The 26457-nt window shown below is 43.9% G+C and overlaps 2 protein-coding genes across 4 annotated transcripts; both read right to left on the bottom strand.

Annotated features, from left to right (window-relative positions):
• Positions 1 to 238: 238 nt before the first annotated feature.
• CCDC181 (coiled-coil domain containing 181) lies at positions 239 to 12196 on the bottom strand. 2 transcript variants are annotated; one of them, XM_048926728.1, is made up of 6 exons: positions 10901 to 12196; positions 6430 to 6590; positions 4918 to 5895; positions 2309 to 2455; positions 1540 to 1694; positions 239 to 1326 (listed from the first exon to the last, which is right to left on the bottom strand). In XM_048926728.1, exons 2-6 carry the CDS (start codon positions 6565 to 6567, stop codon positions 1164 to 1166), a joined length of 1581 nt encoding a protein of 526 aa, XP_048782685.1. In that variant the 5' UTR covers positions 6568 to 6590; positions 10901 to 12196; the 3' UTR covers positions 239 to 1163. The 2 variants fall into 2 exon arrangements, with proteins under 2 accessions (XP_048782685.1, XP_048782692.1); XM_048926735.1 differs by lacking the exon at positions 10901 to 12196 and adding an exon at positions 8920 to 9019.
• Positions 12197 to 12308: 112 nt separating this feature from the next.
• On the bottom strand, positions 12309 to 25916 carry SLC19A2 (solute carrier family 19 member 2). 2 transcript variants are annotated; one of them, XM_048926755.1, is made up of 7 exons: positions 25715 to 25916; positions 25022 to 25627; positions 21809 to 22040; positions 15703 to 15895; positions 14700 to 14841; positions 14324 to 14488; positions 12309 to 13572 (listed from the first exon to the last, which is right to left on the bottom strand). In XM_048926755.1, exons 1-6 carry the CDS (start codon positions 25880 to 25882, stop codon positions 14363 to 14365), a joined length of 1467 nt encoding a protein of 488 aa, XP_048782712.1. In that variant the 5' UTR covers positions 25883 to 25916; the 3' UTR covers positions 12309 to 13572; positions 14324 to 14362. The 2 variants fall into 2 exon arrangements, with proteins under 2 accessions (XP_048782712.1, XP_048782704.1); XM_048926747.1 differs by having other exon boundaries at positions 12309 to 14488.
• Between the last annotated feature and the right edge of the window lie 541 nt (positions 25917 to 26457).

The following is a 26457-nucleotide window of genomic DNA, read 5'->3' as shown; positions in this document are numbered from 1 at the left end:
TACTTTTACAAGTATTAGTAAAAAAAATATTTTTTTACTTTATGATTTTGTTACTGTGAAGCAAGTTCAAATGAATATTCCTACAGCTTATCTGCTAAATCCAAAGACAGGACGTAGAAGAAACACAGGAGCAAACGCGGAGGAAAAGCAGGAGGATGCAAATAAGCATTTTTAATTTAACTCCCAGATTTATCATAGGTAGTGCCTATCTTAGGAAAAGGGTTTCTACAATAGCTGCTTTCACCCCCTTTTTTTTTTTTTCTTTTAAGTCTCATACTACAAACAGAATTAGCAAGTTACAAGTTCTTGCTTTCTTGGGCATGCTTTGGTTTGCATGAAGAATACAATAAATTTTCTTTGCTTACAAGTTACAATTTTGGATTTAATACAGCTCATTTCAGACCCTGTGTTCCCCGCAGATAACCTTGATTTCATAAGTCATTTCAGCACATTCTCTATCACGAGTTCCCAATATCAAGGTGGTGGTATATTTTAATAAACGTAGCAAACATGGAAATGTACACAAGGAATTCAGCTTCCTTGATATTGGCAAAGGTCATAATTTACATTATCTTTCATTTCATGGAATAGAAAATTACTAAATATGAATGCATCAGTTTGACTCACAGAAAAGAAGTTCCAGAAACTTGCAGGTTCACATACACATTAGCCTTTAGTCACCACTTCCCCTAGTTAGAATAGTTGGGCTGGAACAGCTGCTCCACAAGCCAATAGAAAGTGGCAAAGATTCCAGAAAGCATTTTTCAACACCACAAGTTGCACACTCATCACAAGCAGCAAATACCAATATTAATCCAGAAAAAAAAAAAATCAACATCATAATAGCCTGCATCCAGGAATTCATGGTGGAGTTCAATATAAAGTGCCTTTTAAAAGGAAATGTATTTGCCACCCCTGCAAACAGATCTTGCTCTCATTTTGATTTGGTCAAACCAAGAAGATCCCTGAGTTGTGCATAAAAGCAGGCTTTTCAACAAAATTAATTATAAATAAATAGCAAAACCATTGTCAGTGAAGGGGACTGTTGAATTTGCTAGAAAGCTTTAAAAACACCACAAAGTCAGTAGCTGTAAACAGCAGTAGCTCAAGCCATAAAAATTAAGAGGGCTGTCCCCAAGAACTCAGTGGTTACCTCCAAATTTTCAACTGTAATTGTCTCTGAAGCGAAAAGATCTAGGCTCCGAACTAATGCTGTGCATGTTCTGCATCTGTTTTGCTCTTCTAGCTTCTAATCGAAGCTGCCTTGCTGCCTCTTTAGCCGCCAGTTCTTCAGCTCGCTTTTCTTCTCTCTTTCTTTTTAGCCATCTGTAGAGAGAGAAACACGACTCACAGATAAAACTGCAAATTTTATTTCATTCTTTCAAGGTAGGCTTGGCTTTGTTTAAATAAAGCCACCAGGATAAAGGTATTACGGCCATGCCAATCTAAAAGCCTATCTGCCACAAGCATGAGAGGCACTACTTCATCCCAATACTCCTGGTGTCATTTTCAAAATGGATTTCATAGGATTCTACTCACTCCTTAAAAGCTCTGTTGCATTCCTCTGTCCTTGGAAAAAATGTAATTCCCTCTTCCTGCCGTCTCAAAATTTCTATTTGTTTTTCTTTCATGTGTTCTTGGTGCTTTTTTTTAAGCCATAACTTGAACGCTTCTTCTGGATTCCTGTTTCTCTCCTATTTAAATAAGACATATGCACAGGGGTCATCTTTAAACAGCCTTTATATTAACTGTACTCTTATAATTTTGGAGCTCTGCTGACATCTCCCATTGACATTAGAGAAACTTGTAGCATTGGATGTTTGCTGACATGTCATGGAATAAATACATGAGCAAGCACTCAAAGCAGCACGTTATGAAAAATACAGAATTTAACTTTTTCAGCTCGTTGAAACATAGGAGAACTTCAGAGCATCTGAATCATCATTCTCTGGTTAAGCCACACACATTAGCTGATTGCCAACAAATTCTGATGGTAAGGAATAAACTTTAAGGGCTTTCTGCTCACAGCTGGGCTCAATTAAGTCATCCACTTGATTAAAAAAAAGGGCATCACTGTCTCTCCTGTGATTTTATTGTGAATAAGTTCACAAACGGAGCCTGTATGACAAGAGCCAACTTGCCAGGCAGAACCATCCAGAACATGCAAGTCAATGTAGCTCCTCCCTGCAAGCAATATGACAAAAAAAATTCCCATCACTGGCCATTTTCATAGACTTAGCTAAGAACCCAGGCTTACAAATGGAATCAGATCAGTATGACTCCCAGTCCTACATTAGGGTGACCTTACTTTGGTGTTCAAGTTTTCTAGTTCCTTTGCACGACGAATTCGCTTTTCTTCTTGCACTTGTTCTTTCTTCTTCTGTAACCAAGCTCTAAACACCATCTCATTCTCCCTTCTCTTCTGTTCTTCTTGCTCTTTCTTCCTTTCTTCTTCCTTGTATGAAATTAAGAGCAAGTAAAACTTTACTGAAACGACTGCCTTAATCTGCAAAGGCCTTATTGTCACAATGAAGTGATTTGAGTGTCACAGTGAGTGATTTGAATTATATTCTGACAAAAATATTGATGAAAAAAGGGATAACCAGACTATAGCTAGTTGGTACAATCTTTAGGAAGAAACTAGTCCAAGCACTTCCTTGCAGCTTCAGGCTACATATAGATACTCCCAGTCTAACTGCCTTTTGAGATTACCATCATTTCCATGGTACATCTCGACGCGTGAACATTTCAAAAGCAACAGGTCAGAACTTTCAAATGGATGTCTGACATCTGCCCAGTTGAGCTGATGTGAAGGCAGTCATGGGTAATTGATACATTTTAAAAAGTAAAGAAACACTCTGACTTGAGAGACCACTAAATCCAAAAGGATATTTAACTACTTATTGGAATGCTGGAACTACCTTAGGGAGCTTTTTCTGGGCATGAAGTTGTAATACACTTTCTTAGGGATGTATTAATAGCTCAGTACCATTCCAGTTCATGAAATGAATTGATACTTAGAAAATTGAGAACTTTCTTCTAGCTACTAATCACATTTTAGCTAACAAGTACATACAAGTAGGGGAAAAGACTGCAAACAGTGCTTCAGAAAGCTGATGAGGACATTTTACCACATTTTGATAACCCCACTCATTGCAATAGTCTTCTCCTCCCACCTATGCACAGCATCTTTACTGAAAGAAACCCACCAAAATAAGGCAGATGGATACCAATAACATCAAGAATGTTTCGTGCCTGTGAAATTAATCATGCATTTGTTCCCCTTCAAGAATGAAGAAATGAAGAACTACATTCTTATGTGCTTCATAAATTGGCCAACAGAGATGTAGTGCACACTGTTAGTCTAACAGTGGACTATCATACTATTTACTTTAAATATGTGAAGTATGTGGTCAAGAGATCTAGTCTTCTGTGTACGAATTAACACATACAAAATTACCACATTAGTAACTCTTCACATTTCATACCTCTTGTTACTGATCTATGCCTCAGCAAACTTTCCAAATAAAGCATGCTAGAGGTATTTTCATGGATTGAAAGGCCTTCAGAACTACTTAGCCAGCTCTTTTAGAACATCGTGGCACAGCAAATTGGTAGATGCTTCCATGACCTTTTTATTCAGTGACCTTATATTTAAAGCACCTGACTGGAAGCCTAGAGGAGTGTGAACAGCTTGGGTAGAATCCATGCTACCTGTCAGGTCTGGAAGGAACATTTTTAAATGTGACCATTATTATGCTCACATAGAATTTGTGAATTGAAACGTTGCTCTTCAAAAAAAATTAAATATTTAACTCTTAAGTAGAGAAACAAATTGCAACATATCACAAGCTTTTTCCTTTCTCCAATTGCATCACCAAAGTGAAACAAAGCAGCCCTATTTTTAAAGACTCCACTAAAGATTTATGAAGCTCCTGCTAGCAGCTGTCAGCAGCTGATTCTGCTATTAAATATTTTTCTGAAAAGAAGCTGAAGAAATAATAAAATATTGAGTATATAAATCCCTGAATAGACAGGGATTTGATTTTCTAAAATATACTTTTTTTTTTCCCCCCTTTTATTTGACTGCCCTGTATAGACAAGAGAATAACAACCTCTGCCATGGGAATATTTTTTTCCTTTTGTCCTCTGTGTAGCAAGCAGGTAAAACCAATAAGGAAAAATAATATCCATTCACAGAGAAAGGGAAAGAATCCCACTTTGCAACAAACTCATTAAGAAAATTTACTACAACAGCCATGCAAAATATTTATAGGGAAAAAAAAAAGTATCTTGTTGCATTATCTTTCAAGGTGATATTACCTGCATGCATCTCATGCAGCCAACAAGGCATGCTCCTTGTGAAGTCTTCCACACATTTGAAACACATGCACTCTTGTTCATAGTTCTCACAGTCACTGTCCTGTGTAAAATCCTATTTTACAACTAAACACTGTCCCATATGAGAGTTGTCTATTACCTGCTTCATCAGCACCCAAACGTGCACCTGCATGACTGTGGTTTCCCCACAGATTACACTGCAATGTGGATGTGATACCTTGTACAGTGTTTCAGTAAATAATGGGTTTGCAATGGAATTTAGAGGGAGTCAATAAACAAAAGCTGTAAGTATAGAAAAGCAAAAGAAAGTCTATTTATGAGGAGTTGATTAAATATTTTGTTTCTCCTGTGAGCAAGGTATAATCCTATGTCATTATCTGTAATTCTGTTGGGTTTTGGTTTGTTTTAAGAAAATGAAAGGAATTTTAAGAGATTCTATGCTAACTCCAGAGAATTAATATTACTACTGCCTCTTTTATCATAAAAGAACAGAGTAAATGCTGTAAACACATAGCCTTTATGAGGCAGAGGAATGCGATGGTCATTGTGATCTGCTTGTTGCCTCTGTATCTTTACCTCTTTCCTCAGTTTTTCCTTCCTTTGTTCCAACTGCTTCCGTAGTTCTTTTTGTCTAGGAGAAAGGCAGTAAGTGGAACTTCTCAAGGGCACGTTTGCAGACTGTGCTCTTGGTGGAGTCTTCCGTTTTCCCAGACCTCTTGCAGCAATGATAGCAGAATTTGGACGATGTTTAGGGTGAGATGGAGGCTTAGGCAAAAAGGCACACTCTTCTGCAGCAGGAGAAAAAGAACGTATGCCTTGTCTTATTGCACGTACTTCCTTCATTCTAGAGACAGTGCCAGAAGAACTGAGGTGAGAGGATTTTGGAGGCATACGCTGGGTTTCAATATCAGTGAAAGAAACACTTATTGGGGGCAAAAAGCCCTGGCTTTCAATATCACGTAAACTTAAGAGCTCAAACTTTCCATCTTTTTCCACTAAGACTTTACCATTCTTCTGTTCTTCATTCTTGCCAGCAGGGAATGAAAGTGATGCACTTTCTGGTCCCGTTTTATTAGAAATATGCAACTGAGACAGCTTAGTTGAAACATCACCTCCTCCTGCAAGGTCTGCTTTATAAACTTCAGCATCTTCAAGAGGAGGAACCTCAAGATCCACCAAAGTATCCTTAAATTTTAATTTCCGCTCTCTGTTCTCACCCACAGGAGCCTGATTCTCCAGCAGTTTGTTGGCTTCCTCAATTTTTTCCAAGACATAACGCTTTATTTCTTCATCTACCTCCTCATCCAGTTCCTCTTGGTTTTCCAACTTGGATTCCTGGATAGAGCATTCACTATCAGTATCAGAAACCTGGTCTCCCTCTTTCGTGTCAGATCCAGACATCAAACTTTCCTCCTCACGGGGCTTCACTTTCACATCTATGCCTCCTTCTGAAAGCTCATCTGGATTGTTTTCCATTTTCTCATGGTCTTCCTCAAAGGTCGCCATGACTTTAGCATTTTTCCCCTCAAAGTCGTCTTCTTTCTTTTCAGGAGTCTGAAAAAATAAGCTCTTTGTCTCAATTTATTCTCTCAACAAAGAACAGTATCCAAGAAACAGAAAAGAAAGAGTGGAAGAGGAAAGCAGTACTATGTACATGTATTTTAAAAGGGGCTATCACACAGAGAACAGATTAACAAATAGCTTTTTCCGCACTTATAAAACATTTTCTCCATGTACATATCTACCCAAAGCTTAACTAACCATGGCTCGAGCACCGAAGCAATCAGTGATAAGGTGAAAACAGAGCAATATGCTGCACAAGTACTCCAAGGAGCCTGCACTAGAAGCAGTACTTTTGTACCAAACACATTTTCAATGAACACTGAATTTTTTGTGTTAAGACAATTGTAAGCAAACTAGCCAGGTCACTGGATTAATTTCTGCTGTCATTCCAAATAACCTTCCTTGTCAAAATTCAATGAGCATACCCACGCATCTCAAACCACAGTGAATTTAGTGCTTAGTATGCTTAACGTATATTCTTTTGGCCTTCTAAATATAACGACTAACATTTAATTTAACAAATACCTCTCTTTCACCAAGGTTTTCCTTCTCCTCTTCATTAATTAGCCATTCAAGGTCTTTTTCAAAGTCATCCTCATATTCTTCTCCTTCTGTTAAATTATCCATATTTGCCAGACTACCCTGGTCTTCATTGTCACTCATTTTGGTGCTATGGTAGAGTGATGCTATGAAAGAAGGAAGAAATGCTTTAAAATTCCAGCACAGAACACAGCTATCTCCCACAGCACCCACATCAAACTTGCGAGCAGTATCAGTACAACCACGTAAGGCAGTGCCGCAGCATCACAGAACTAAGGATGATTTAAAAATATGAATGGCTTTGGCCTTTCCAGCTCTAATTAGGAGGAGGAAGATTTGAATCAAAGCACAGCAAGACGACATACTCAGCATCTCTCCTACAGTTTTTGACACACAATCTCCTAACTGGTATTCTCCTTATTTAACAAAAAGATCGCTATTTTCTCAGTTTTAGAGGTATTATGAGCTTTCAATGCTCCCAGGTGGGTTTTACATCCTCAGCGTTGCTCTCTACCTGCTTGCCCCCCTCTCCTTTAAATATTTTTAAGTTACATTACAAAGCTGTGGGATTCTAGAAGATCTATGTCACAGCTTAAAAGAGAAGGAGCCAACAAAAAGCTTCTATTAAAATGAAAGACACTCACTGACTGGGCAGGAGCCATCTGCTACCATTACCAAACATATACAAGCAGCCAGCACTCACACCATGTTATTTCCACTAATATTTGGAGTCAGGAAGTCAGACAGACCACGTGAGACTGACGGAAAAAAGATTCCATTCTGGTTTGAATGGATGAAAAGGGTAATGATGGGAAAGAGTAGCCAGTTAATCAAGCTGGATATAGTCAAACTCATGACAGAACTGAAGATAAGCCACCATAATGATAGAGTCTTTTAAACATCTTTGGACTGCACAGCACATAGGTGCCAATGGCTCCTGTTTGGATGCCAGGGTGCCTGCCTGGAATCACTCCCACCTAAAGTCACAATAGGGTTGAAGGTGTGCAGAGACACAGGCCAGACAGCTGATGATGTTCTTTTAACAGCGTTAGCCACTCATCATTCACTCCCTAATTTGTTTCTACTTGTTTATTGAAGCAACATAAAAGGAAGCTGTTCAAAAGTTCCCTTCCTCTTTGCACCCTTTGCTGTAACCTGGAAGTTGCCGCTTCCACATCTCTCTCCTATAATTACTTTGCATCCTCACAAACACTATAGGATCTCAATATGAGTAAGCACGTGGCAGCACAACATGGGATGCAGGAATTAGCTCTGAGCCAGGAGGGCCCCAGAACAGTAGGACAACTCCGGCTGTTTGATTTGCCCTGCTGTTCCAGACAGGAAGGGCTGTGCCTGGACTTCCCTCTCTGCCTAATTATCTTGTCATATGTTCTGTAACATCCAAAAGCTGCTGCTGAACCTTTTCTTTTATATTCTGATGAGCATCACTGAGTTCTCAGTTATGTACTCACACACAGTTCTGTCTCTCACAACTCTTTGTTCTATGCATGATGAGTGCATTGTTCTTTTAGGCCTCGAAATTTAGTCAAGATTTAGTTACAAGGAAAGAACAGTTATAAGGTTGGTACTTTTATTGCAAACATATACAAACAACCCTTATGAAAGCTCCTTATTGTTTAAGCCATTCTCAGTTCAAGGAAATCTGGACACTTTTTTATTCTTAGCTCTCATTTCTGTTTAGCTACCACTTGCTGGGATAATCACTTCAGGTCACACCAGGTCACTCTTGAGTTAAAATTTTCGAGACTTGTTCTGATTCTTGTCTTGACTTTCTACGCCACATCTATTTCCCCTCACATTTTACCTGCACCTCCACTCATGACAGACACAAATCTTTTTGCTTGGAAAGGCCCCTTCCTTCCCAAACTCCTTTGCTCTGGGTAGTGGCACATACCTTAGTTCCTAACAGAGGTTACCTTACTCTAGGACATACTCAGCACAAAGAACTACTCCTCCTACACTTCTTCATAATTATGTGAAGCAGCTTTAAAAGGCACAGAGCTGAACTGTGCCTTTAACAAAACACATTCACGACAATCTCTGCTGCTTAATAGTGAACTTTTTTTTGTTTTTAAATGATGCAGATAACAGAAGAGGCTAGCATGAGTTCAACCTCTTCTGTCTTAGCATGAAGCAGTTGTAGCTGAAGAGGTACTGTCAGTTTAGCTTAACAATCCTGTTCCAGAAGATCCTGAATCAGCTCCTGCTCCATTGTGGGAATTATGAAGTAAGAATTAAAAGCACTCAGCTTCAGGAGGGACCAGAAGTTTTTAGCAAATCTCAGATCTTCAGTTCCATAGAACAGTTGGGCTAGAAAGGGCCTTAAAGCCCATCTGTGTCCAACCCCCTGCCCCCCCGCCCCCCATCAGCTAAAGCTGCCCAGGGCCCCAACCAACCCAGCCTTCAACACCCCCAGAGATGGGGCACCCACGAGCTTCTGTGGGCAACCCGTACCGGGGCCTCACCGCCCTCTGCGTAACAAATTTCTCCATAGCGCGTCATCTAAATTTAGTTTAAAGCCGTTACCCCTGGTCCCACCAATGGAGGCCCTTCTGGCCTCAGGCCCACCCCTCGGGGCCTCGCTGGTGCTCAGAGCGCGGCTCGGCCCGGCGCGGTAATGTTGCCATGGCAACAGCTGCCCCCCCCACCCTGCAGCAACGGTCACCACCGATGGCGGCCCCCGAGGGCCAAACTCCCTCCCCCGTGGCCGTCGCCATGGCAAAGGCGGGCGCGAGCCCTGCCGCCGGGCGGCGCCACCCCGTCGCCGTGGGGACGGCATGGCGGCCCTCTGGGCCCATCCGCGGGCATTCCGGTGCCGGAAGCTTTGCGCTGCGTCGTTCATGCCGCGGTATCAAATCGGGAATGTTTGTTAGTGCTACACCGCTGGGGAGGTGCCCCTCTGTGATAATCGTACATCGCTCCGACAGCTTTGAAATGTGAACTAAGAAACAATCCTAAATAAAATTACCTTCTGGGCTGAGATGGCTCATCCCCACCAGCCTCTCCCCCCAAGCTGCAGGCCCAGCCACCCTCAGGTCACGCTAAGAACGGGAATGTTTTCCCTGTGCAGAGCATGGTGCTTCCCCACACTTCACTGCGGGGCACATCCCTTCTCTGAGCTCCTGCTGGCGTGGAGGCTGTGGCCACAGCAGCACAGTGGGCACAGGAATGGGACAAGGAGACGTCCTGGCATGCAGCTTGTTATTCTCAACATGGCAGTAGAGCCCTGCTTTGATTTAAAAAGGCCTAACAAAGCTGAAAGAGACAGCCTAGAACCACACCAGAAGGCCAAATGCCTCAGAGAGAAGGGAGGGCCCCACGGTGTTTACCTCAGATAACGCGTTACCTACTGATGGAGGTCCCTGCTGCAGTAGCAAAAACTGGCCTCAGGCAGGGTCAGATAGCCTGTATGTGAAGATGACACTCCAGAGTTTCAGTTCCCCACATTTACATGCATAGACAAGTTCACAGCATCTAAAATAAAACTTTGATATTGCCCCAGTTCTCTCTGTGCTCTTCTACTTCTAGCACACCCTTCATCTTACAAAGCAGTGCCACCCTTTTCATTTACCAGAGATGCTTTATTCTTCTAATTACAAGTCAGCCTGATTGTAAGACAAGGATTAGACTCAACTGCTGAAAGATCAAGCTTTAATGCCTGATAATGAATATGTAATTATATTTCAAGATGAATCTAAAAAGCATGCACATGTTTTTGAACCCGTGTGTCATTAAGTTTATGTCTTCAGATGTTCCTTTCTGCGATGGAACCACAACACAACATGGTTGTGAAGAAACACAATGGAAACAATAGCTGAGCAGTGCAGCACTCCAGGGACAGGTTTCCTACATGCTGGTTGCTCTTTTTTGTGTCACTAATGCACCAAATACTGCATTTAGGAAACACCAATTTATTCAGGACAAGTGTGCTTAACAGAGAAAGGCTGTGTGACACCTGCAGAGAACCACTGAACAAGCACTGCCACATTTTTAGTAGGAGACAGCTGACACTGTCACATGTCACTAGGAATAGGAACTGGAGCTGCTAGCCCCCTGCCCTCCTTCATAACTAAAGTCTCTCTTTCCTTCCCAGTAATTAGCTACAATTGTGCCAAAGTAAAAAACGTAATCATATCTGTGCAGAGCCCTTCCCTTCCCTGAAAGCACAACCAAAACAGCCCCTGCTTTACACATGCACACAGCCACAGCAAATTTTAACATAACTCTGCAGTGCCCTCGCAGGCTCTCAAGGCCAATGACAGCCCAGAAGCACAGCAGTGGGTGCTGCCTGCTGTACTGAGTCCTCTAGCAGCTCCCACTGTTCCTTATCTTTTGAACACAAGCCTCTCCCCTAACAAGGACCAGAAGTCCAGGAGCTATGTAAGGACCTCAGCAAACCGAGCATAGGATGCACAGATTCAGTTCTGACACTTACCTGAAAAGGGTACCAGCCACCACGTCCCAGGGAAGCAGCTCAGCCACGCGTGGTATTTCTCTCGTCCCTATCAAACGACACCTGCTGCTAAGGCAGGAATCCAGTTTGTGGCAGTAGCTTGACGTCCCTTCTCAGCTACCACTGTGGCAGTGTGCGATGGGAGGAGCAAGAGGGATTGCCACGGTTCACGTGGACCTGCTTTGCTCACAGAAGAGAAGCGGCATCAGGATTCTTGTCACAGCACCTTTCATCAGCAGCAGAGATGTGAAACACTTGAATCTGCCTTGAAATGTAATGCTATGCTATCTGAGCTATTAATTAGTCCCCTCCTTTATGCAAGCATAGATTTTAATCCCCTGCACGTTCAAGAAGCTAATGCTGGCATTCCTATTCACCCAGATAAGGCAGAGAATGAAATTCACATGTCTGACGTACTGACAGTTGTATCCATCCTGCCTCAGCAATAAGGCTCTCAAGGAAATACTTGCAAGAACTGCATTTTTTCCTAGCATACACACACACTCTTCCCAGTCACCTATTTTTTCCTCTTAACAAGCAATACAGAAGGCTTGTTGGCTACTCCCCACACCTTGCCACAGTCTGGTAGCCCAGAGAGTACTTCCCCCCTTAAGCCCAGCCTGCACTAGCAGGTAGCAGTCATCTCTTCCAGAAGCACAGCACAAGGACAGCTTCCTAATATAATCAAGCGTAGATGTGCCTGGACAGGAAATCTATAGTGTTCTGCCTTAGAACCTCAATTTTGTAATCTGATTGATGTAAATAGAAAGATCCACCTGCACAGTAAACACACCTGCTTTCCCTTGCAGTCAACCTTAATGAGACTTGTGCTTCCTGCCCAGGGTTACCCTGCACCAAGTTTTTCCCTCAGCTGCAGTCTGTACTAGAACTACAGAATGGGATTTCTGAACTGCTCAGCAATTAAGGAACCCCAAGGCAAGACACTCACACAGAGTTCTGCAAACCTATACAAAACAGAGCCAAGAAGATGATAGTTGATTCTTTGCATGGTTTGTCCAGATTTTTTTTTCCCCCTTGTAGCAGAGATGCTCAAGACAACCTGCAAACATTAATGGCAGCAACGCCATGGATTAGCAAAATATCAGGATAGAAAGACATTGACCACACATGGTATCTTGAAAAATTTTTATTTAACAAAAATACCTATTAAATTAGAAACAAGGTGAATGGGTCCTACCAACAGCATCAACATGTTTACAGGATTTCATAGGCATCAGTAATTCTGTGTACAGCTGCAGTTAGCCACTGGCATTTCATCACCACACCAGCAGCAGAACATAAGAACATCCATAGCCTTCATACTTTGACAGGCCTGAAGATGTACACAGTGTAACATGCTGCTCTATTACAATTTCATTACTTTTGTAGGAAAAAAAAAAAATCATTGTTACTGCTGTAACTCATAACTATTTGACTTTTTTTTTTTTTAATAACTGTGTTGCTCCCCATCAAACATTTATTCTCTGTAATAAAAACAGTAAAATTGAGCTGCTTCTTTCAGTCACTTGATACAAGTGCCATGTATCCATGCCTCATCTCATGTCACAGCTGTCATCAGGCTAAGGAGTCCAAAGGACAGGAGATGCTCTTTCTACTCCTTTCTCAAGACACCCTGTCAGCTAGACTTCACAGCTTCAGATTTTTTTTTTAATACATTAAAGAAGGGAACGTATACATGGTGGCTTCAAGTTTCTATTTCAGGATAAGGCAGTTAAATTTATGCATTTCAGTGTCACTACAGCTGAACCCTGAAGACACTTCAGGAGGTGGGCCGCTGATACTATGAAGCTCTGGAGAGTGCATCTCCTTGCACAGCCAACCTGGAAGAGCTCCACAGACCCCAGAGAGCATAACCTCAAATGTGTTAGTCATTCATTTTGTGTGGTTAAGACTAAGGCTCACACAAATGATGAGAATGGCTGTACCTCTTCCAGGCAGGAGAGAAAAAGCTATGAGTTCTCCACAGCACAAGACGGACCAGGCAATAAAATGAAGCTGACTCTTCAAGGCTGACTGGAATAACTCCAGCTGCACAAGGAGTAGGCATGGAAAAGAAGCAGACTGTACAACATGTTCTCCCATATGCTTAAAACCACAACCTGCACAGCAACAGGGACAATTTACAGGACATGCCCAGAGTGCTGTGCTGGTTATGGTGCCTGAGTACCCAGGTGCCCAGGTCTAGGACAGCTCTGTTTAACTCCTCACCAGTGCTGAAGCAATTTGGAACAAATAAATTATTTTAAAAATCAGCTATGAGGCAAGACCCAAATTGTCCAGACCAAAGAAAATAAAACATTTCTCCCACAAATATTCTTTGCTTTGCTTAAATGGAAAAATGAGGCAGAACTAGTGATGCAGACCCACCAGAAACAAAGGCACTTTAAAATGGGAAGGAGTGACAGAGCAGTAATCAGTATTTCTCAAGACCTCAAGAGTTCATTCTGTTAAATACAGTAACTGAAGTAAATACAGTAACAGCAGTCACAATTCTGAGGTTACACAGAACAGTCTAAAATCTTGCAAGTCACCTTCCTCCTCCGATGATGCACTCATATCCACCATCCCACTGAGATAGCCCAGCCATCAAGGTTATGAATCAGTGACTCATACAATTGCAAGAATCTGCAACCCTAGAGGACAAAGGCAAGGACATCAAGTGGTTCTGCAGACTAGCACCTAGTCCACTTGAAAATGGATCCCTCTTGGGCTCCCCTACAGCTTTACATTCCCTTGGGCACAGGCCTTCACAGCAGAAGTAGCATCACTGAGAGCAATTCAGGGCTGCCACAAGTTGCCCCAGGACACAGTTAGGCTTTTGGAGAAGCAAAACTATCAGCTATAGTAAAAATCTGACAGCAGAGATAGGAGACAAGCAGCAGAAACAGTACAAACAACTGAAGGAAGCATGTGCGTATGCAGAAATCTTAGTGTCAGAGACCTCAAAACAAAGTAACCAGCATCACAGGGCAGGCACTGTGAGAACCATGCTGCAGAGCACAGGCCTAAGGCCACCGCCTCTCCTGGGCCCAAGTCTCTGCAGAAAGAAGTCTGAACACACCCTTTATGCAGCAGCATCTTAACAACAAGAGTAGTGGCTGACCAGGCAATCCTAAAGCTGCCTTTCCTACAGCAGCCTCCAGATGCACAGCCTTAGACTAAAACGTCCCAAGGCTTTCATTTTTTTGAAATTTGTTCTTCATTGCGCATCCCAAACATGCAACAGAAGAACAAAAGGCATTTTAGAAAGAAGATATTTGTTCTTACTTACGTAAGACCTAATACATTTACCTTTTAAAGTGTACTACTAATATAGTATAAATATGGATCAAGTACCATCAAGATGACTGCCTTGGGAAAAAAAGGCAGAGATTAAAAACAGACCTCTGTCTTCATATGTAGCCACAGTCTTCATGTAGTACACTAACAGCTTTCAGGAGACCTGCTTCGCACCCGCTCTTGTCTTCTGTGGGCTCTCATAATACTGTATAAACCACTGCCCAAGAACACCAGGGAGATAGCCGCAAAATACGATGCATAAATCATGAACTGCAGAGAAGAGAAGGAAAAAGTGACTAAACAAAACAGTTACTAAACACGTAAGAAGGTTAATTCATGAGCTTCCTTATTCTTAAAGATCAGGAATTAGTAAGCATTTCTTTATCAGCAAACCCTTGCCCCAGAAACTGGTGGCTGAGAGACTTCACAGCCTAGTTTTACATTCCTCCCTCCCATCAGTAAAGAAAAAAGTCTGTCAAACCTGAGTGAAGATGTCCAATCCAAGCCCACTGGCATCCACGACAATTAATGTGAGTAAAGTCTGAAGTGCTAAGGCAATGAATGTGTTGACCCCAAACACCAGAGCATACCGCTCCACACTGAGATTTGTAGCAATCTGAAACCTGGAGAGACAGGGATGGACAGAAACATAAAGATGGGGAAGAAGAAGGGAAATGTAAGACTAGGAGGAACATCTCTGTATAAGATAACTAGGCAATGGAGGAGCTACATGTTCTCAACAGCTAAATTAGCTTGCACTGGTAGTATACTTGTCTAACTAGGATCAGACTAGTGGAGACTCCAGAGGCATATAAGAAGCTATAGATACTTTGGGAAGCTTGTGGGTTTCAGTCTTATTGAAGCAGCTCTGTCTGATGCAGTCTGAACAGGTACAATGCCCTCTAATCTCAAGAACTGCTGGCAACCTCTAAGCGTCAACCTAACTCAGTGCGGGCCGTGGCCTCCTGCACAATCCTGAACAGGAGTTCAGGATCCCTTTGCAGTTACCAGTTTCACCATCTCCCCTCCAAAGTACCTGGGCTGTCACACAGCACTGGGTATAAGCTCAACAACAGCTGCGTTTACCTCCTCAAAGCAAGGAGGTAACACTGAAGAAGTCTTCTCCAGTATATGTTAGGGAAAACTGACCCCACAATATGGATTAAGTATTGTCCTCTCCTCATGGCTAACACTTCACCCCCACCATGTTTACAGATTGCCAGGGCAATCTAATATTTAAACATTCAGAAAAATATATTTTTAAATATTTTAAAATATTTTTTAAATAAAGCCATTTGAGCTTGGGCACACTTCCAGCAAAATACACACCGCTGTGCCACAGTTTCCAACTTGAATCAGAACACAAACCCTTACAACAGATTTCCTGAACCAAGGTGAGACACTGCTTACATAGAAAATAGGTCAGCTTTCACATCAGTTATAGTCTTGAGAGTAATTTACATTAAAAAAAAATATACACTTACGTTGCTATTGTGATTAGCAGCATGTAAATAATTCTGAAGACAACATAAGATGCATAGCACACCCAGATGTTGTGAACAGTGTTCATAATATATACAGCAGCAGCAATAAGAAAGGAGAACAGGGCAAGTGCCACTTCACCCCACATGGCCCAGGATGTTTTTATATGACCCACAGCAAATACTGCAACAGCTCCTGTGAAGGGAAGGAAAGCATAACTATTAGTTACTGCACTTGGAACAATTTGGACACAGTATTAGTCGTATGGCCTCTACTACCTAAACACAAGTGAAGTGGAAGACACTAATGCACACACCTTAGCAAATCTAAGCTCCTATTTATGCTAATGGGGAAAAACAAAATAGGTCAGTGAGATGACTCCTACTGAAATCTCCTGCCTGGCTTCATAAGCACAGCAACCTCGTGACTCAAAACATAGTTGCTCTGATCATAGAAGTGTTGTCAAGTATGCAACAGAAATGTAAACACTGCTTTACAGAAGCACCCTGTTAACAGTGCTGTGGTGCTTCAGGGTCTGCATTCACTGGGTGTACACCCACTTTGACAGGCAGCTGCTAGAACTCTCATTTAGGAGGCAGGAAAACTTACACTTACTGTCATCTTCCCACTGGGCTCATTAAGTGAGAGCATGGGATCAAACCCAGATCTAAAATGACAAAATTTCATTACAAACTATTGAGGCCATAAAAAAGAAAATCTTACCACTGACTGTGCGCAAAAAATCCTTTTATAACTAGAACAGGTCTGTAGATCCTGCTGGATTTTAGAAAAGTGGAGATGGAACAAGACAGATCCCAAGATGGGTAGCATGAAATATGCACTTCTCAAACTTCAGGCAAGGTGCATTTCATGCACTGTCACAGCTGTAACTACTAAGAAGCCAAGATATCTATTACAAGAAAATTCCTATTCAAAATAGGCTTTGTTTTGCAAACAAGTGAAAGAGCAACCAATATTGTAATACTGCTGCTAGAACTAGACAAACAGCACACTGATAAAGGGAGGCTTACTGGAAAGCTCTGAAAAACAGGATTGTATTCAGCATTTGATCACCGTACAGAAGTGCTACACTGCAACATCTAGGCTTTGTAGCCCTCAACTGGACTGTTCTCTTAGAAAAATCTCAAAACACAGAGGCTCTTTTTGTCAGGGCATCTGCAATCCTGTCAGATCTCACAATAATCTTGCAGACTAGAAAAGGTAGTTCTTTTTTGCCTTGGAGAAAGAACATATTCACTCCAACCAAAACTCTTCTTCCCAGTGCCTGCTGTGATACTACCTGACTGACATTTTGTTCTCTGAAAGCCTGGCTCTCCCTAGCAGAGAAACACTAATATGCAAAAAGAAGCTAGGTCCTAGAGTCTTCTTTCCATCATCTCATTAATTTTGAGACTTGGAAGGAGGCATTCAGTGTCTCATTCTGGGGATCTAGGAACAACTCAAAGTTGTATTTCCAATAATGCTCAAGGTTATACCAGTCCAGTACCTGATTATAATATATACAACCTGTGTCCAGCAATTAGACACATATAGCTGATCCAGTGTTTTCACATCCCAGCCTGATGAAGGTCTGCCACAACCCTAAGAAACCGCATAGATTTGGCTAAACAGTCAGTTGACCTGACTAGAAAGAATAACATTTATGTCACACAGGACAGGAAATGAGAGACACATAAGTCACTATGCTCTATTCAAATCCTTCTGCAGAGCAGCACATGTACAGGCAGGGATAGCAGCAGTATGTTATATGAAGGTAAACAGATATTACTCATAATTGATCACAGGATGACTAAGATCCATGACAACGGCAGATGAAATCTGGGATGCACCAGGACAGAGATCAGAGATTTCCGGTAAAGAGAGAGAAGTGCATTCATGCTCTTCTACAAGATCAAGGGCTCCTTGAATAAAGCTGAGTGCTGTTCTGGTCCATCCATCCATCCATCTTCAAGAAGAAAGCAACTCAAATCAGATATGACACAAAGTTGGTGCAAAGAGAGGCCAGTGAGATGAGCTCAAATGTACTAAAGAATAGGTACAAAAGCTTGGCAGCACTGGCCCATGGTAAAGAACATCTACAGATAGGCCAAAACGAGAAGCTTTCGTCAAAAACATAGCCTTTATGTGAAGTCAGAAATATACTGCTCATAAATACATTCAAACTGGAAAACAGAAGTGAGAGCATATGCATTACTGCCTAGAAAGTCAGGTTATTAGATGATCATCTCAGATTCCTCTAGTCCTATTATACATAAAGATCACAGAATGGCTTGGATTGCAAAAGATCATTTTGTAGATCATCTAGTTCTAACTCTCCTGATGTAGGCAGCTGCAAACCACCAAATCAGACACTAAATCAGGTTGCCCAGGGTCATGTTCAGCCTGGTTTTAAACACCTCTAGGAATGGGGCATCCATAACTTCTCTGAGCTTGTGCCAGAGCCTTACCACCCTCTGAGTAAAACCCTTCTCCCAACATTTAATCTAGATCTCCCCTCTTTTAGTTGAAAACCATTCCCTCTTGTTCCATCACTATCAAACCATGGAAAAAGTTTGCCTTCCTCTTGATTATAAATGCTTCTCAAGTGCTAGAAGTATACAAAGAGGTCTTCAGAGTCTTCTCTTCCCCAGGGTGAACAAGCCCAGCTTTCTTAGCTTGTCTTTGCAAGAAAGCTGCTCCAGCCTTCAGGACTTCATGGCCCTGGATGCACTACTCCAGATGGGGCCTCATGAGGGCAGGGCAGAGGGGGACAATCACTTCCCTCATGCTGCTAGCTACCTCTCTTCTGGTGTAGCCCATGGATACAGTTGACATTTCAGGCTGCAAGCACATATTTGTCCAGTTTCTCATCCACAAGACCCTCAAATCTTTCTCTTCAGTGCTACTCTGAATTCTTCTCTCAGTCTGTATACATATTTGAGATCACTCTGACCCAAGTGCAACGCCTCTTGCACCTGGCCTTATTGAAACTCATTAGGTTCACACCCTCCTGCCTTTCCAGCTTGTCCAGGTCTCTCTGGATGGCATCCTTCCATTCTGTCATATCACTCGGCTTGGTGTCATCAGCACGCTCTCTGAGGGTGCACTCAATCCCACTGCTTAGGTTACTGAAAGCTTTCAGTTGAGATTACTAGTCTTCACTTGTTCCAAATACTTAGTCTGTGTTAAGCAGAAGAATTTTTTGGTTCTCTTTTGTGAGTGGTTCCAAGAGAGAAGCTAATTCATTTTCTGAAAGCATCTCCCAAAATGACTCAGCCCTTTGCAGAAAAGATATCAGAGGGGGAAAAAAAAAACAACAACAACAAAAAAAAAACAATGTAGCTTTGCCTGAGTTGAGTGTCAACTACCTTTTCTAAGGCCATTGTTTACAGGATTTGATAAGCATAGAATCATAAGGTTGAAAAGGACCTATAAGATCATCTAGTCCAACCGTGCTCCCATTACCACTGCTACCACAAGCACTGACCCATATCTCGCAGCTCCTCATCCAGACACCTCTTGAACACTGCCAGGCACGGCGACTCCACCACCTCCCTGGGCAGCCATTCCAGTGCCTGCCCACTCTGAGAGAAAAAGTTTATCTTTATTTCTAATCTCCTCTGGTACAACTTGTGGCCATTTCCTCAGGTCCTGTTTTTTTGCCTGGGAGAAGAGGCCAAACCCCTCCTCATCACAGCCTCCCTTCAGAAAGTTGTGTAGTGCAATGAGGTCTTCCCTGAGCCTCCTCTTCTCCAGACTGAACAATCCCCGCTCCCTCAGCTGCTCCTCATAAGATCTGTGCTCCCAAATCCCTCACCAGTTTTGTTGCCCTTCTCAGGGCATGTTCCAGGGCCTCAACGTCTTTCTTGTAGTGAGTGGCCCAAAACTGAACACAGTAGACAAGGTGCAGCCTCACCAGAGCTGAGTACAGAGGGATGATCACCTCACCGTTCCTCCTGGCCGCAGTATTTCTAATGCAGGCCAGGATGCCGTTGGTCCTCTTGGCCACCTGGGATCTCGATCTCAAAGATTTGAAGAATAATTACCTCCATATTTATACCATTTATTTATTTTTACTTTTTTTTTTTTAAATCTCCCTACATTATACCCCCTTAACACAATAAACTTAGATGCTTAGTAAAGACATCTCAGAACCTGACAGCTTCCCTCTGAAGCATTCTCCAGCTGAAATAAGAAGATGATGGTGACCTGTTATTTCTGCACCCAGACACTGACCAAACTGGCAATTTCTTTCCCTTGTTACCAATTATTTTCTTTCCTGAGGCCAAGGCAGGATAGCAGCGGAAGACAAATAAAAATAACTAAAATAAGAGCCAAGGTATCATGCTGTGAAGGCATATCAGCACATGCTATTTAAGTGCCATTCAAAGAAAACTCTTTAATAGTCAGAATCACAGGATTGGAAGGGACCTCAAGGATCATGAATCTCCAACCCCCTGCCACAGGCAGGGCCACCAACCTCCACATTTAATACTAGACCAGGCTGCCCAGGGCCCCATCCAACCTGGCCTTGAATACCTCCAGGGATGGGGCATCCACAACCTCTCTGGGCAGCCTGTTCCAGCACCTCACCACTCTCATAGTAAAGAACTTCCCCCTGACATCCAACCTAAATCTCCCCTCCCTCAACTTCAAACCATTTCCCCTTGTCCTGCTGTTATTTACCATTTCAAAGAGTTCATTCCCCTCCTGTTTATAGGCTCCCTTTAGGTACTGAAAGGCTGCAATGAGGTCATCCCACAGCCTTCTTTTCTCCAGGCCCAGCTCCCTCAGCCTGTCCTCATAGGGGAGGTGCTCCAGTCCCCTGATCATCTTTGTGGCTCTCCTATGGACCCTCTCCAACAGCTCCCTGTCTTTTTTGTACTGGGGGCTCCACACTTGGATGCAGTATTCCAGCTGGGGCTTCACAAGAGCAGAGTAGAAGGGGACAATCACCTCCCTGCCCCTGCTGGCCATCCCTCTTTCAATAGAGGCCAGGATACCATTTGCCTTCCAAGCCACAAGGGCACACTGCTGACTCATGTTAAGTTTTTCATCTATCAAGACCCCCAGGTCCTTCTCCATAGGGCTGCTCTCAAGGACTGCTCCTTCTAATCTGTATGGATGCCTGGGATTCCTCCAGCTCAAGTGCAAAACTCTGCACTTCGCCGTATTGAATCTCATCAGGTTCACCCGATCCCAAAAACTCAATGTTTTGACCAAGACTCAATGTTTTGACTCAAGAATTAAGTTGCTGACTGGTTCAAACCCAGTTAACACATTAGATAAGCTTCTAAAGCTATAAAACAGACAGAGCCTCCCACCAAACTCCAAGATAGGGCTGAACATGCCAAAGACAGATTTCAAGCTTGTTTGTTGGGATACCATGATTTCTTCTGCCCCCAAGAAAGTACCGTGCACAGGAGATGGTTAGAACAATGTTCCATCAAAGAAAAGGAATATATTACAGCAACATCTAAAAAGCCTCTGGAAGGATAAGTTAGCTACATTAAAAAGGTATTGTCCTAGTACTGATAATGAAACACTATTAAGCAACTTATTAGACAAGTTTGTGCGCTGACCAACCATCTTGGCCCTTTCAAGTCAAGAGACACTTCATCTTAAGTAGCCTTTCTTCTTAACAGTGCTGAAATGACTATATGGCAATTCACTGCACCCTGCATGTGTACAGGAAACTTTCATATGTTCCCTACACTGCCAGAAACAAGCAGTAAATGCAAAGAACATTTACCCTGGCTTTGAGTGGCTAAAACAACAACCATCCCAACTGCTTTAAGCCTGTAGCTACAGTGGCAGCCAAGAAGGGGCAGCCAGATGCCTGGAGCCTTCTGCCAAGTCTTTCAGAATAACTGACTCAGGATGCTCCTTTAAATACCTATGCACTGGATTACAAGAATTAGAGCTTCACAAAGCAAACTCAGCGCTGAGTACTGCATCATGCATGTCATGGAAGACTCATCTCAAGTGCAGAAATTCCCTCTCCCGCATATATAGGGGAATATAAGACATGTCCAAAGTGCGCTTTGGTGACACTCAGGGACATAAGACATTTTTCACAGCAGAGCAGGAGCTACATTAGCAGCTTACCTAGCAGCGTTGAGGCTGCCTCCACACCACCATTGTAGATCTCTGTGCTTTGAGAAGGCAGCACCATCTCCCACAGGCCCTGAGCATAGTTGATGACCTGGAAGTAGCCACAGGTAGACAGCGCCCACCAGACTGACCAGCACAGCATGGTCCGAGAGGAATAGCACTGCAGGAAGTCCCGCCAGAGATCCTTGAGCACTTCTAAGGCATCTACTTTCTGCTCCTGCATAAGCTGGAGAGGGAGGGAAAGATAAATGTTAGTCTATGAATGCTTCAGGCTGCTCTGCAAAATTATAGCTTCCAAGAGGTCTGGTCACTGAGGAGTAACAGAACCACTTTAAGACACAAAGTTGCACCAAGCAATGAACAAGGATCCCTGATGACACAGAGGTCCCAGGAGCTGATCCCTGCCCTAACCAGGTAACCAATGTAAGTGCTGATTCCTTACATGGGATGGAAGGTCTCAGTCACAAGCACCCTCCCTCCCCATTTGTCTTTCATTACAGAGCAGTAACTGCTGGTTACCAGAAGCATTACATGAGCAACTGACAGATAACAGAGAGAAGAGACTAGGGACAACAACCACTTTGAGGGAACAAGATCAGAAGTCAGTCATTCCTCAAAGGCAAAAGCATCACTAACAGCTCATTTATTAAATCCTAGCAAGTCTGGTTGAATTTGGATCAGCATAGAAAGAACTCAAGTAACAGTATTTTTAAAAATATTTCTCCTCACAAATAAAAGTCAATTTTCCTTAGTCCAGCATTCAGGGGTTAAGAATTCAACAAAGCAGTACCATTGCACCACTCTCTATCCCTGTTAATGTCAGTCAGTGCTCTTAGAAGAGAGATATTGTGTGAGGATCTAAAGAGAATGAAAGGTCCTTCCATCAGACACCATCACAAACGACAATTCTTGCACATAGAAGTTCTTTGACAAAGCAAATGAGGAAGGAGTGAACCTTTCTCTTCCAGATCTTTCTAGAAAGAACACAAGAAAGAACACAAAAGGGAAAAGGAAGAGGAAAAGTCCCACAAAGTGGTTAGAAAAAAAATTAAGTAATGAATCTTAGGGATAACATTCCTCACCACTTTGTTCCAAATCAGCAGAGGAAGCAAGCACGCATTCACTTTGTAGCCAGAGCTGCTTGCAAAGTCCACCCTTCTCACATCAGCCCGAGCAGCAGTTAATTTACATGGAATGTGATTCAGTCAAGACCCTGATCCCAGCTGCATTACCAGCCCCATGAGCTGAAACTCCCTGCAGGGAGACCTGCCAGTGTGAACTTCTGCATACACAGCCATGGCACAGCACTGCTTGCCTTCAAACCACAAGTTTCATTTTGAGATGTCTCCACTGAAATCCCCAATAAAGGCTGTGATCTCACTCTGTCCTGAGCTCCCCTTTTACACTTCTCAAAGTAGCACCAATTTCTGAGCATCATTATTTAATAGTACACGGTCCCCTCAGTGCTTTGCCAAAGGCAAGATGCTTACTCTGCACAGACACTGCTTCTGCAAAGTCCATCAGAACAATGTGAGAAGAGGTCAGCACACAAAGCATGCAGTTAGGTGCAGGAAAAAAACAGTAGCTGTGACTGTCACACACTGCAGACTCTGATTTGCAATCTTGACAGACTTATGCCTGATAAGCAGGACAGGCCCCATCAGCCCCTCCCCCTATCCCTCCTGGCAGTGCTTCTGTACATTAGTGGTAGTGCAAATAATGGTACATTCATCAAATGTGCTTGCCATTACCTTAATTAAGGCTGCAGCCAGGCAGCAGTGCCTCTCAGATTTTGGCACCTGGTGTGACCCAACCCCAGGCTGGTACTGAATTCCTTCCCCTTCCCCCTCTCCCCCACCTTCCCCAACACCAGTTCTGGAGCAGCCCTGTCCCTGGCAGTGGGGGGTGGGAGTCAGATAAATAGAAGGGGCAGAAAGGTGATGTTAATCCTGTCATTTATTGGCACTGAATTTCAGTCCTGTTTAACAAATATTCAGGCAAGTAGAACATGGATAAATATACTCTTGCTTTTAATCTCCTCAGCAAAGCCACTCCTGCCCTAAAAGCAGAAAATCTGCAGAAGCACGTGCAAACACCACTGAGGTGCCATGCTGCTGCCCTTCCTTTCCAACAGAAGGCAGAGCAAGATAAAGATATATGCATCACTTCCTTAAGAAAAGAAAACAAAAGACTCTATCCAGCATTTCATTTTCCCCTTGCCAACTCAGCAATGGGGTATGTGCAAGTTGTGCCCAAACCACAGCTGCCTGGCTGCTAGGGCATAAAGCTCCCTCGTTAGCAAGCAAACCCCAGCCCCGACACACACAGGAATAACACAACCCATCTCTAAATTAAATAAATATAAGCCCAACTCTCCATTCCTCTCACTCCAGGGACTGGCTTGCTTGCGAGGATGAATCACACCTCAGCTGCCTGAAGCAGCAGACACGCCTACGTTGTGCCCTGTTCTCAAAGAAGCATGACTTCTCACTGCTAGGAGCAGTGCTGACTCTCCTCAGGGCCCCAAGTCTACCCTGTGCCACCACAGGTTCTCACACATCTCAACAAGCTGCAAAAACGTGTAACAGCCTGCAGCTGGGAGCCCCCCCCCCCCCCCCCACTGACTGTGCTGGAGGTCACAGGCCTGCAGCAGCTGGAGCACTGCTAGCATCAACTGTGGTGCACAACTAGAATGCAGTAAACTGAACACCAAAGATATCCCCTGCAAAATATCCAGCACCAGTCTGTAAATGCTCTCCAGGATTACCACAGCTCCCTTCCTGGATCATAAGACAGAAACCAATTGCTACATGCGTATTACTGCAGTTTGCATAATATTCAAAGGAGCAAAAGCATTCAAGACGTGGGTACAGAAAGATCAGTTTCTTTCCTCTGAGAGTCACAGGCATATCTAGAAGTGAACAGCATTTGGACGAGCACAGAACTTTCAGCACCCTGAGATACACCTTGTAACATTGGATAGAGATTTGACAGCCAGAGAGATCTAACTAAAACCCTGTAATAGGTGCAGAGTGACTTCAGAAAAATCAAGGAGCAGCCTACTAAGCTCAATCAGAAAGAGGAAACCAGGAAAAGATTTGCCCGTGCCATAATTAAGGAAGTGGGGTAGGTGAAGGGATGCTTTTTGCTGTTGGATATTGCACCTGCGTACACAAATAAATGAGGCGTACGGAGGATGGAGCTCACCTTTTTCTCTGCCAAATGTCCCTCTCTGTTTAAGGGCATTTTGACCTCATCCTCCCATCCAGGCACTCTTGGCACACCGGGCTGGTCCTGCACGATGGCCCCATTCTTACAATCCATGACCTTCATCTCCAAGCTGAAGGGCTGAGTGGCGGCATGGTGGAAGAAAAGGCTTTTCCTTGGCATCGGCAGGAACCACGCTGTGCCAAAGGCAACAGAGATGGAGGTCAAGGAGATGACATTGAGTCTGAAGAGGGACCACCCTGCTAGGGACACAAGAAGCTGCCCACACACAGCACCCACTGTGTAGCCCACCAGTGTGGCACTGCGGCAATAGCTGGTGACCTTGCGGTACAGATCCACATCCACCATGCTGTAGATATAGGAGTAGTAGGCAATGTCTGTGGCGGTGCCCATCCCATAGAAGAACTCGAGGAGCTGGAAGGCACGCAGCCCTTGGGCGTAAAGCAGCAAGAACCAGGTGACGATGAGGCTGAGGCCTTGCAGCAGCACCACAGGCTTGTAGCGCAGGTAGTCCGTAGCCAGGAACACGGGGAACAGCAGTGCCAGGTACGAGTACGTCCACACCGGGTAGATCTCGTTGAACACCTGAGGAAGGAGGAGAAGAAGAGACGGCGGTCACCCCACGGCGAATGGAAATAAAGAGTGGGCACCCGGTCCCGAGCAGCCCAGTACCTGCGTCTCGGTGAGGTTTTTGTGCAGCCCCAACAGGTAACGGGTGAGAAAGGGCTCCGAGGGCCGCACACTGCAAAAGAAGCCGTAGGCACACAGCAGCCCGGTGGGCAGAGCCCAGCAGCAGCCGGAGCCACTCCTCACGGGCCGGGCCCCCCGCAGCCCCGCCATGCCGGCGCAGGAGGCTGAGAGGTCACCTCCCTCCCCAAAGGCACCTCCAACCGCCGGCCCGCCGCGCGGCTCTTAAAGCCCATTCGCTGGCGCTTCGGAGGCGGGACTGCATACCGCTCTCTCATTGGACGAGACCTCCTTCTCCCGGGCAGGTCGACCAATGGGAAGAGGGAGGTGGGAGGGCTGTGGCGGGAGAAGAGCACGTGTGTGGGGGAGTAGGGGTGGCGCGGCCGGCGTCTGGGGTCCCGGAACTGTGGGTCGCGGGTGAGTGGGGGAGGCACGGAACTGGGGTAGGGAAACGGTGGGGGGAGGTGGCTGAGGCCGGGAGCGGGCACGGGAAAAGAGTGGAAATACGGGAGAGATGAGAGAATGGAGAAAACTGCAAAAACTGTTCATCCGCCCGTTGAAGAATTAGCAGAAAAATGCATCAGTTCAGGAAAAGATGTATACAAAACGGCAGTAACCGAGAGTCCACTAGAGAACGCGATTCAGTCTGAGCATCGCATCCCACGTCTGAATGGTGTAAGTGGGAGGTCCTCTGGTTCCACAGCTTACAATACGCATTCAGAACTGAT

The sequence above is a fragment of the Lagopus muta genome, chromosome 1, assembly GCF_023343835.1.
Source record: "Lagopus muta isolate bLagMut1 chromosome 1, bLagMut1 primary, whole genome shotgun sequence".
NCBI lineage: Eukaryota > Metazoa > Chordata > Aves > Galliformes > Phasianidae > Lagopus > Lagopus muta.
This window is presented reverse-complemented; position numbering and strand designations above follow the sequence as displayed.

What these genes read in the sequence shown, in the direction of transcription:
- CCDC181 (XM_048926728.1), bottom strand. Translation starts at nt 6,567, where the DNA reads ATGAGTGACAATGAAGACCAGGGTAGTCTGGCAAATATGGATAATTTA. An exon ending in AAAACCTTGGTGAAAGAGAG is followed by an intron (nt 5,896 to 6,429) that starts GTATTTGTTAAA and finishes TTATTTTTTCAG; the next exon opens with ACTCCTGAAAAGAAAGAAGA. An exon ending in TGCAACAGAGCTTTTAAGGA is followed by an intron (nt 1,327 to 1,539) that starts GTGAGTAGAATC and finishes CTCTCTCTACAG; the next exon opens with ATGGCTAAAAAGAAAGAGAG.
- SLC19A2 (XM_048926747.1), bottom strand. Translation starts at nt 25,882, where the DNA reads ATGGCGGGGCTGCGGGGGGCCCGGCCCGTGAGGAGTGGCTCCGGCTGC. An exon ending in AAAACCTCACCGAGACGCAG is followed by an intron (nt 25,628 to 25,714) that starts GTACTGGGCTGC and finishes CTCCTTCCTCAG; the next exon opens with GTGTTCAACGAGATCTACCC. An exon ending in GGCAGCCTCAACGCTGCTAG is followed by an intron (nt 15,896 to 21,808) that starts GTAAGCTGCTAA and finishes TTCCCTTCACAG; the next exon opens with GAGCTGTTGCAGTATTTGCT.